Below are 12219 nucleotides of genomic sequence, written 5' to 3'. Positions count from 1 at the left end.
CTTGTATATGTTGCAGGCTCTTGTATATGTTGCAGCTCCATTTATATCCTGGGCTCTGATTTACAGGGATACTTTACAATTTCCCATTCTGCTATCTTTGGCCAGGCTTCTGCAGTTTCTGGAAAACACAATTCAACTTCCAACAATGATCATATATACTGTACTGATGGGGTTGCCGAGCTCATTTTAATCATATATTCTTTTAAGGCCAGTGGATGTCAGCATAGGAGGATTACCGGTAATCTTCAAACAGAAAAGAGATAAAGCAGTAAATCTGGCCCTGCAAGCGGTAGCTTCTGAAGTAATGGGTGGACATTTGCAGGTGTATTCAAAAACTGCCGCAGCAGTGGCTTATCTAAAGAAGCAAGAAGAAATGAGGTTGGAAGATTCTCTGCTAGAAGAAGCAAAGATTATGATTTGGACAAAGAACAATCTCTCGTTAAAGTCAGTACATCTGAAGAGACTTCAAAATGTTAGGTGGACAGCTTTACTAGAGAAGCTGACCATGAAGGTGTTTTTCCTAGTTTATGGAACTGTGGCAAGCACCATCTATAGATCTTCTGACCTCCAAAACTAATCTGAAGCTTTTAACTTGCCCCAGGGTTGGGGCAAAAGCAGTCGTTCTTGCCCAGCCTTGGCAACTTACTGTGGCATATGCCTTCCTGCTTATCAATTTTATACCTCTAGTCTTACGGAAAATTGAGGGAAGAAAGCACAGTAATGATTTTTAGAAATCCACTATGACCACAAAGAATTGTATCTGCACATCAAAGATCTATAGCAAGGAACCATGGCTTCTCCCCACAGTAGTGAATCTGTTGATTCAATGTGTTTTTGAAATGGGCAGATTAAACTTGGCTGCCTGGATCCAAAGGCCTTGCGTTTGAAAATGGAAGGAATCTCTGGTAAAGTAATGACCACTAACCTAGACAAAAAAAGCAGCAAGTTTACTATTCTTTGGATGTGAAGAGATGTACAGTATACTTTAATACAGGCTGGGCAATCTATAGTGGGCCGGGCCGCATGCTGCGGACCACGGGCCACATTCTTTACGTTTCAAACCCCCCTCCCTGCCTGCAGAGTTGCGAGCAGGCAGCGGGGGAATTTGAAACTCCCCTTCAATCACCTTCCTGTGTCATATCTCCAAGGCAACAGGGCGTCACATGATGCGACGTCAGGACGTGCCAGCATATTACACGCTGGCTTCCAGCGTGTAACATGCTGGCTGCCAGCGTGTAACGCACTGGCGCATCATGTGACGTCCTGTTGCCATGGATACGCGATGCGGGAAGCTGTGATTGAAGGTGAGTTTTGAATCCCTTGCTGCACGCTCACATATCTACAGTGAGGGAGGTGGAAAGGAGAGGAATCCGGATGCCTTTCGGTGGGCCGGTGTAACAGACATAGTTTGCCCAGCGTTGCTTTAGTATCTTAAACAATTTATTTTGCTCGGACAAAAGAAATGATCCAAGCTTCTAAATCGAGCATGGGCAGAATGGATAAAGTCACCTACTAGAAAAGCATATGAAGTCCTAGAAAGGAGAGAGAGGAGCGCTTTTTATAACTAGACCAATTTTGGTGACAAGGAGTTTAGGGAAGGACCTACTCTGTAAATGACAGTATGTAAAGCAACTACCTGGTCAAGTTACCATATGTTCATAAAGCCCTACAGGATGGATCTTTTTAGACTTAATTGACTGCTGCCTCCTTCCAGGTTACTGACTTTGTAGATAGTGAAGCCAAGATCGGTATGACCATCCCAGAGTTTCCAAACTTGCTTGCAGTTTTATCAATGATACAAATCCACTCATATCAGTTCTTTGCACATTACCAAGTATAGTAAAATCTGTTAAATGTTTTTTCTTTATAGCTCGCTATAGGAACCAGACAAGTCAGGCTGAGTCCTATTATAGACATGCTGCTCAACTCGTTCCTTCTAATGGTAAGTGACACCCAATTTGTTGTGTGGTCTTCATCATTTATTGGGATGTCATATATTATAAAATATTTAGTCATGTAATGTCTTCTTGGCTTCTGTGGATTGGCCCAAACCATGGTTACCATCCTTTTTAGGGAGCCATTTTGTGGTGGTTATCTTTTTCCCTAGGTGTGTGTGTGTGTGTGTGTGTGTGTGTGTGTGTGTGTGTGTGTGTGTGTGTGTGTGTGTGTGTGTGTGTGTGTGTGTGTGTGTGTGTGTGTGTATAAATATTGTTGCTTTGCTAGAAATATCAGCTAGTAGGCTTTGTGGAATTTATCTCTTCATGGAGCAATGTCATTTTTGGCATTGTTGAAATTATTTTAAGGCTTCTCAGTTAAAGAAATCATACTTTAACCTCTACAAGCTTGACTGTAAGTTCTTTCATCCTATCATACAGAGACTTTCTTAAAGCTAGAATAGCTCTGTTAATTGAATTCTAGTAGCTGAAAGCGGTTGTGGATTATATTCATTCCCTTCACAGTACAGATGTGAAAGCTTTCATAAAACTTATACAACACAAGGTCCTACACTACTAATGTCTTATTGTTTACCTGAGAAGCACAGTAGCTTCATAAAACATAGCTTTTATTGAAATATTAAAGTTACCATAGATGAATAATACTTACTGTTTTTTTACATACCTGGGGCTTCCTCCAACCCCATGCACACGGATCGCTCCCACGCCGCTGTCCTCCGCTGCCTGCAGCTCAGGTAACTTCCTTCATACGTGACCAGTCTGCGCAAGAAGAAGAGATATGTAAAGAGCGCACTTCCTCTTGTGCAGACTGGCCACGACTGGAGGAAGTTACGGGACCCGGTACCGGAGCTGCAGGCAGCGGAGGACGGCAGCATGGGAGCAATCCGTGTGCATGGGACTGGAGGGAAGCCCTAAGTGTGTATAAAACGGTAAGTAGTATTCATCTCTGGTTTCCTTTTTAAGAACATATATACAAAATGTACAAGTATACATAAATTGGAGGTCTATGTCCAATTGTTACTGTAAAAAACACAGGCCTATGTGCAATTCACTTTTTCTCCTTAGTGCTCTTAAAGTTTATATTTTTAAACCTTGTCAATAAAATGCCACCAGGAAGCAAGAAAATGCACAGAATAATTTTGCCAGCACTTTTTCACATACTTTTGGTAATTTTTGAATAACAAAGTGCTGAAACGTTTTTTTGTTTTTTTTTAAAACCGATTAAAAATTGACTCCTAGGAGAAAAGTTAAATTATCTTTGTTGATTCTAACATTAATTATGATGATTCTGATATTAATTTGTGAATGAGGCTGTTATTCTTTGTACTATATTTTTTTTGATCCTATCTTTTACTGGTGTGCATATACACAGGGGTACGCTAATGTTCAAAAGTAATAATTGCCTGGCATGCCATCAGTGTAAGAATCTCTTTAAGCAGATTTAAGCACTGTGTTAAAGGACAATTGAAGAGAGAGGTTTATGGAGGCTGCCATGTTTATTTCATTTTAAACAGTACCAGTTGCCTGGCAGCCCTGCTGACCCTCTGCCTCTAATACTTTCAGACTCTGAACAATGCAGCAGATCAGGGGTTTCTGACATTATTGTCAGATCTGACAGATTAGCTGCATGCTTGTTTCTGGTGTAATTCAGACACTTCTGCAGCCAAACAGACCAGCAGGGCTGCCAGGCAACTGGTATTGTTTAAAAGGAAATAAACATGGCAGCCTCCATAGTCTTATCATTTCAGTTGTCCTTTAACAAGGATCAGTATGGAGGTCCCAGATTCACTCCCCAAAGAGAAACCCATTCCCTAAACACCCCTCACAGACCGCAGAACTATCATGTGCAGTGTTCTCCCCAGAATTTTTTTCCAGCCGGGTGGCATAAAAAAGTAGCCGGGTGGGTTGGGATGGCACGGCACAGGGAAATTTGGCGGTGTGGAAAATTTAATGTGCACCAATTATGTACTCTAGTGTTAGTGTAGTGTGCATAACTAAACAGCCGCTGCTTACAAAAGGTTCACAGCAGTGTTTAACATAGTAGTGGCCGAACTAGTGAAGTATCGTGGTAGCAATACATCCAGAGCAGGGACAAGGTCCTCCAGCACCCAAGGCTGAGACACCAAAGTGCACCCCTCCACCTCTCCCTCCCCAGCTGTCACTCACTGATTGCTGTTAGACTAAGGCTTAACACACACCATACAATCTTGGTTGTACAGATTTACCAAATCTATGTAGTATAAAGGCCAACAGATTGAAAATACCTTGAATCATTGATTGGATAAGCTCTTATACTACATGTAAGTGGTAGGATTAAACAACCAAGATTGTATGGTGTGTGTTGAGCCTTAGAGGGCCACAGGGCCCACAACCTCCCCAACACCTTAATATCTAGTTATCTGGCTTGCAGTCACTGCTATGTATCCCCTTTTCTTATTTCTTTCTGCTTCATACACAATTAGGAATGACAGCTGAATGAATTGTGCGCCCCCTCCTACACTGCGCCCTATGCCTCAGCCCGGCCCTGAATACATCACTACCGCACAGCTTTATACAGCACTACCGCACAGCTTTATACATCACTACCGCACAGCTTTTCTTAGCTGCGGCCGTTATTTAGTTACGCACACTAGCGCGTATTGTGCATGGAAACAAAATTAAGCTGCATTGATTTATTAGCACGAGCAACAGGAGATTGCTCGCACTATATCCTTTGATGAATCAACCCTCTTTTCCTTTGTTTTACACGGTGTACATTTACCACTTCTAGTTATATTTTTAGCATTTTTTTTTTACTTTTTCACCACGCCACCCCCAACACCCTGACCGCTGGTAATATAATGCTGCATATGCAGTCAGCCGCCCTGTCAGCCACCCCAGCGCATAGTCACAATCAATGTCCGTGCACGCAGCCAGCCTGAAATGGCTGTCAGCTTAGCCTCGCACTATCACCGCAGCGTGTCCGGCTGTTACGACACGCCGGGATGTCTTGCAAACAAAACAAGCCGCGCTACTCCTGAATCAGTCTCTTTGCACGAGATCTCGCGCTTCCCAGCGAGCCCGTGCATTGAGCCAATTAATGCACGGGCTCGCTGGAAAGCGCGAGATCTCGTGCAAAGAGACTGATTCAGGAGTAGCGCGGCTTGTTTTGTTTGCAAGACATCCCGGCATGTCGTAACAGCCGGACACGCTGCGGTGATAGTGCGAGGCTGACAGCCATTTCAGGCTGGCTGCGTGCACGGACATTGATTGTGACTATGCGCTGGGGTGGCTGACAGGGCGGCTGACTGCATTGGTGGCAGCCGGGCGGTAATTGATCTTACCCGGGCGGCGCGCCCACCTGTTTGGCCCTGGGGAGAACACTGATGTGTGCCTGCATGGATCTGGGTATTGCATGCAAAGCAGTAAATGTTAACAGTTGTTCCTCTCAATGTAACTTTTTGTTTTTATGGTGGCCATACACTATAAAGTTAAAACTGAGAAATAATGTTTTTTTTTTCTATTTATTACTTATTTTTCCTGTTAAAAATGCAGTTAATAAAATAATTCTTGGCAAAAAGTACCACCAAAAGAAAGCCTAATTGGTGGCAAACAAACAAGATCTAGATTGTTTAGTTGTGAAAAGTAGTAATAAAGTTATAGGCAAATAAATGGAAGGAGCGCTGATGGGTAAAAAAAAAATGCTCTAGTTTTAAAGGGGAAAAACCCTTGGATATGAAGTGGTTAAAGGAACCTAAAGCAAGGCTTCCATATTTATTTTCCAATACCAGTTGCCTGGCTGTCCTGCTAATCTTGGCTGCAATAGTATCTGAATCGCTCACACGAAACGAGCACGCAGCTAATGCAGTCAGACTTCAGTCAGAGCACCTGATCTGCATGCTTGTTCGGAGCCCATGTCTAAATGTATTAACGGACGAGGATCAGCAGGAAAGCCAGCTAATATGCATTGTTTAAACAGAAATCAATATGGCAGCCTCTATATCCATCTCTTTAGGATCCCTTAGGTATTTCAGTAAAAGTAGTATTTCATAAACAAAGAATTTCTGTTGCCTTAATTGTCTTATATTTGTTTCTATTTTTCAGGTCAGCCTTATAATCAGCTGGCCATTCTTGCCTCTTCAAAGGGGGATCACTTGACCACTATTTTTTACTACTGCCGCAGCATCGCTGTAAAATTTCCTTTCCCAGCCGCCTCCACCAATCTGCAGAAGGCACTTTCCAAAGCTTTGGAGAGGTACAACTACTAGTACTGTGCTTTCTGCTCAGCTTCAATGTTTCTTTGTTTTGTTTTGAGCTTATTCTCATTAACCTTTTTGTTTTCTTTTTCTGAAGTCGTGACGAGGTGAAAAAACGCTGGGGTGTGTCAGATTTTATCAAGGCTTTTATCAAGTTCCATGGACATGTGTACCTGACGAAGAATCTGGACAAAGTGAGCCCTTTGCGAGAGCAGCTGGAGGAACAGTTCAAGGTATGCAGCTAGTGAAAAAAAACCTGTAGTCTGTTATCAGGAATGACCAAGCAGCCAGGTTGCCAGGGAAACATATACCTTTGACAACTGCAGAGAGCGTCATCCATGCACACTGAAAACTGGCACATTTTTATATTACCAACAATCTGGCTGAATTCCGTAACTCTTTGCTGACTACCTATGTGGTAACAGCATCTTATACCCCTCCTGATTGATGTGGAGTCTGATATACTGCATGAGTAGAGGATGAGGCTGCATTTCATAACCAAAAGACTAGCAATATTAACCTTATGCTGACTGATTCTAAATGTGCTTCTTGAATCTAGGTCTAGATTTCTTTTTGTATGCTCATAAAACCTTGCATATCAATGGTCACATCTACAAGAGCTGCCATTGCTTTAGTTTAGAATTTAGGTAAATTAACCCAATATTTAGCAAAATTGCTTTGGTCTATTTTTATCTGTGCCATTGCAAACTATGGGGCTCTAGAGATGTGGCCATAGGCATATTGTATATTTCCAGGTCCTTTTAATATACTTTGGCACAGGGACACTATGTAATGTGATGTAAACTAAGTACTCTCTAGCAGACAATTCGTGGTAGCTGGATGCCAACAACCGTTCAAGACTTCAGAAATGTTATTTAACACTGGACATCTACAGCAGTAGGCAAGATTTTTTTTTTTTTTTTTTTTTTTTAAACAATTGTACAAACTGCTGTAGTTGTGACTGTGCTTTTATGTGCGCTGCTTTCTGTATTTTAGCAGTGCTTTGAAAGGTGCAATTTCAAAGCCTGTACCAGTCCTGGCTTCCCTAACATTTGAATAATCTGAGACAATTATTCAAAAAGTGAGCGGGATAAAGCCACAAAATAGCCCCCTCCCCCTTTCCCTGCTTTGTTGTTTTCTTTTTCCATCCTGTCTCTCCCTACTTTTCTGTCTTCTATTTTACCCTTCTTTTGCCACACCCACGTGGAGATATTTATTTGGCCTGGGCCCATTTTGCCTTAGTCAAGTTCACTAGTTACGTTCACTTTAATCTTCTCACCAGGTCCAACCAAGGCAAAACTTTCTACCATATAACTGCCTATCCAATAGTAATTTCTCTTACACCTCATTCCTACTCTAGAACCCACCAAATAATGGTTAGCTGGTGCTAGATTCTTGAGTGGAGACTTATGAAGTCTAATGACAGTCTCTACTCAGTGCCTGGCTCTTCCCTACATGTTTCGCACTACCTTCCTTGACATATCTGGGCTTCATATACCTGAGAATACTGGTGTAAGAGTTTTCTTTCCCTGTTATTTTATGAAGGAACGTTATTTGTATAGTTTCACACTGGTATATGTGTAATGGAATTTTTACAAACTTTTTCTCTTACGTCCTGCTGGGACTATCTCAGGTACTTTTGCCTGTTTGTAATACAGTACAATACGGACTGATGTTTGTTCATGCATATTTGACATGTTCTCTTTATTTGAAAATCAATAAAAATTGACAACTAAAAGTGAGCAGGATAGACTTCTAGCGTCATGATTGTTCAACATCCATGACTAAAGCCAGTAATAGGATGACAGCTTTGTAAAACATTCAAGGAAGTTACTTGCCTCCAAAATGTACAGATGTAAAAAATAGGAGGGACTTTTTGTTAACATGGTATGTTTTTGGGTCAAAGTCAGCTTCATCAGGCCTATATACAATAACCTTTGTAAAGCGCTTTTCTCCCATAAGCCTCAAAGCTCAAAGATATGTCTCCAATCAATTCATGGTTGCAGGCTGGACAGATACAGAGGAAATAGTCAGGTGTTCGTAAATGCCAGACTAAACAGGGGGCTTCAAATGCCCTTTTGGCCAGTAGAAATGTCAGATGTTCTTCAGCTATTTTTGCAGGGTAGTGTCATATTTTCACCTGATAAAGCTTTCTCAAACACCACAAAAAGCAGCATTAATAAATGTCCTCCTTATTTTGCCAATCAGTAGTCCAGTTGATATTTCAATCAAGAATACAGTTAGAGGTGCCTTAGTTTTGTCAATGTTTGACCCCAAAAGCTTATCTATCAAAAACCTCTAATAGAAAACGCCAATCTTAATGTCTGTACCTAGCTTAAGACATGAGCTCGGAGTTATATCATTCTGCTGTCCTCCCACTGTTCTTTGAAGATGCGATCATCCATATTTAGAACCTTGCTATTGCTCTGATAACCCTAGCATTATCTCTCTCCCTCCAGAATATGCTCTTTCAAAAGGCTTTTAACTCACAGCAGCTGGTTCACATCACAGTGATAAACCTGTTTCAGCTGCACCACCTGCGGAGTTTTGGCACAGAGGCTGAGCAGCAGAGCTTCAGCCCAGAAGAGAACCTTTGCTGGTCTCAGCTCCTGGCTCTCTTCAGTGAGTATTGCTATATACATTTGTAGTGTTTGTAATGGCTTGTTGTAGCATAGGTCTGTTTATAGTACTGTTAACTTACAGCTAATGTCTAGAATATGTCTGGGTTGTACACACAAATTAGTTTTTTTGTTTGTTTGTTTTTTGTTTTGTTTGTTTTTCATGCAGGTTGCAATCCTTCAGTATCTTGTCTTAAAATGATTTATAGTTATGCCATTGTTTTAAATATCTCTACCAAAAGTCTGTCAGATCCCTTTCTGCATCATGTAGTTAATCATATGCCAGATGCAGCATCACAAGTTCTATTGCTGGTACATTGTTGGACAAGATCCCACATCTGCATTACATGTGTGAAAGTTGTTGTGCTGCTCAGACAGATGTTAGTGTAAAGGCGCCCAACAGTGATCTAATCATGATTGTACAAACTTACCACTTCTATGTAATATAAGGGACTACCTAAAGCATGCATATCAAACTCTGTCCCGCTGCCCAAATCTAGCCCTCTGAGCCATTAAATTTGGCTATCAAGTTATTTCCCCACTTTGCATTATGTTTGGCCCATTCTAGACCACTAGAGAAGCTATATTGGGGTTGAAGTCAATAATCAAAGGAATAGGTATCACGTGTAATCATAAACCTGTATCAAATTTATTATATTAAAAGCTGGATAAAAATGAGACAAAACAATTTAAAAACAAGAATGTTTTGCAGAGCTTGTTATTTAGCACATGGCTGGCCGGCAAGTATCACATACACAATGGTCCAATCACCACACACTAGCATCCAATCTACCTAACAGTATAACAGCGCCGTCAGTATCACTATATGGGCAATAATTGATGTTACGCAAAGCCTCCACTAGAATTGCTTCAGGGAACAGAGTAGCCCAATTAACACCGCAAGCCAGGCCATAGTGGGTATGTTGATCATGAATTGTAAGCTTTGTTTCTGCCAAAGTACACTTTTACTGGCAAGAGTAAATAGTTGGATCTCACCCGCAGCTTGGCTGGTAGAAAGTGCTGCTCACATCACCGGGAGGTCAGGAGTGGCGTTGGGGGCCCTTTTTGTTCCTCCGCCGCAGTGTGTCAAGCTGGCTGGGTACAGCACGGACCCAGAGCGAACTGGCATCCCAGTTTGGCTCACTTGCATGGTCTCCGAGCTCTTCCAATCACAAATGCCAGCACTCAATTGCACAGTAGCGCGGGAGTTCCGCTCTGGCATGGATCAGGCAAGCCGGCCAGGCGTGAACAAGCCCCGCCCACTGAGTTTCACGCCGTGGGAGTTTCTTCAGGGTAAAGCACACTCCCCCTGTGCAGTTCGTTTAATGCCTCAGCAACATCACATCCTCCTTGTGGTGTCGTTTGTTTAGATGTTGGCATTAATAGATTTGTACATTTATAGACATTTATACATTGATACATTTATAGAGATTTATATTCTTTTTAAGAATGTTATTTCATTTTGTATATAAGGGTGGTGACCTCCTTTGGAGTGGCAACTTGCACCGGTTATGCTGGCTCCTCCCATGTGAGGGCTGGCTCATGCCACACCTGGGTGTGTCACTTCTTCCCCTCTTTTTAAACCGAAAGGTAGGAGCTGAGTTTTGTGAGCTATGATTAAGGGCTGCATGGCCCGAAACGTGTCAGCTTTTGTACTTTTTATCTGCTGTGAGGCTACGTCCTAAATAAGAGTTTTGTGGAGAGACCTTGTTGCGGACCACATCTTTTCGTCATTTGTTCCAGTACATAGGCCTGGCTGCCTATGGTCCAGCACTGCTTTCCACAGTGCAGTTGAGCGGTGACAGCATTCAAAGGGTTAAACACAGACCATTGAAGCTCCCCTTCAGGCAAAGCTGGACAAATCCCAACTAGAGATAATGTTATCTTGTTTAATTGTATCAAGTGAGAAATTTAAACAAACACTTCTCTGACACTGCAAACTCTCCTGAAGACAGTGAGACAATCAGAAAGCATTTCTGCTTACCTTCTGCTGGGAATACACCATACAATTTGCTGTTAGATTCTTCTGTTAGATTTTTCTGGCAGGTAAATCTTAAGCCTCAGCTACACGCTAATCGAGCCGCCGGATCGCCTCTTCCGCGTCCCCGCTCGCCCACGCCGGATTCGATACCCGCTAGTCCCCACGCCGCACCGCTTATCTTCCGCTCGATTCCCTGCCATTGTCCCCTCGCTGGGAATGAGCAGGGAATCGGCGGTAGCAAGATCCGACCTGTCGGATCTTATCAATCGATGCGGCTCGATTGATAACACACATCGGAGCCTCATCTACGCGTGTAGATGAGGCTTTAGAGAATCTTACAGAAAATTGTATGGTGTATTCCCAGCATAAGAAGATGAATAAAGCAGTTATGAATCAAATGCAAAGTCAGCTTTCAGAGCAAAAAAAGTATACTTTGGGAACGTATAATTTCTAAATGAATAATACTTATGCACAAAAGCAAATATGATAACCGTATGGCATATAAAAAGTAGGAAAACCATGTTTTTATTGAATATTATGTCCGGGTTTTATACAGCTTTAATAAGAACTCGCCATCAAGACTTCATATTCCGTTTTGGTCAAAAAATGAGAGCAGGGGCTCAACTGAATTGAGGAGTGTCTGCTTTAATTAATTTTGTGCTTCACAAAGATTGGATGCCAAACCTCATTTACAGGCATGGGGGCTTATTGATAGGCTTTGAACTGCTCAAATGATAGTTGTTTGCTGCACGGTGCTTCAGAGATATACACGATAAATTGCTAAAATTAGAGGATGAGTCACCTGTTGTGGGATGACAGATTAATTGCAGACAAAGGAGATGAGGATAAAAGTAAAGTAGTGATAGAATGTAGACTCCTTTACCTGCATGGCTAATATGGTAACCGAGAGAGAAGCCTGAGGAAATGTTCAAGCTAGAATAAAAAAAAGCAAAGGAGCTTTTGTTCATTTCTATCCAGTGTGGAAAAATATAAACCTCTACAAAACATGAAGGTTAAACTCTTTAACAGTAGCATAAAATCTGTAGTTCTGTGTGTGTGTGGTTTCCAGTCCATGTAACAGATGACGACAGAAGGTCGGGTGATGTACACCTTGGAAAGAAACACAGACAATGGAAGCCCATAGTGGAATATGTCACTTTGTTTTATGGAGAAAAGGCTTAAGGAAGAAATACACTCACAAAGGTGGGTTGCGTAAAGGGGCAACCAACCGCATGGAGCAGGTGGAGAACATAAGCCCATCTCCACTCGGGCAGCTCCCAGTATGGCTGAATGCAAGGTGGTCACACTCAAGAAAATTATTTGGGCCTGTAAGTGGCAGAACCACTGTAGGTCGAAAACTCCCTCCTCTTTCTCAGAGAAGGGGAAGTGGAACTAGCACAACAAGAGGGCGAAGAAGTGCCTGGGATGGA

General features: G+C 42.1%; 1 protein-coding gene across 6 annotated transcripts in view; it reads left to right on the top strand.

Annotated features, from left to right (window-relative positions):
- SMG7 (SMG7 nonsense mediated mRNA decay factor) overlaps nucleotides 1-12219 on the top strand; it is a 107439-nt gene that overhangs the window by 51160 nt on the left and 44060 nt on the right. For all 6 annotated transcript variants that reach the window (XM_068239667.1, XM_068239668.1, XM_068239666.1 and 3 more), the window contains 4 exons: nucleotides 1871-1942; nucleotides 6039-6189; nucleotides 6288-6423; nucleotides 8650-8812. In XM_068239667.1, the coding sequence (XP_068095768.1) occupies nucleotides 1871-1942; nucleotides 6039-6189; nucleotides 6288-6423; nucleotides 8650-8812 (522 nt within the window). The remainder of the gene's footprint in view (nucleotides 1-1870; nucleotides 1943-6038; nucleotides 6190-6287; nucleotides 6424-8649; nucleotides 8813-12219) is intronic.

This window comes from Hyperolius riggenbachi, chromosome 6, assembly GCF_040937935.1.
Source record: "Hyperolius riggenbachi isolate aHypRig1 chromosome 6, aHypRig1.pri, whole genome shotgun sequence".
Taxonomy (NCBI): Eukaryota; Metazoa; Chordata; class Amphibia; order Anura; family Hyperoliidae; genus Hyperolius; species Hyperolius riggenbachi.
This window is presented reverse-complemented; position numbering and strand designations above follow the sequence as displayed.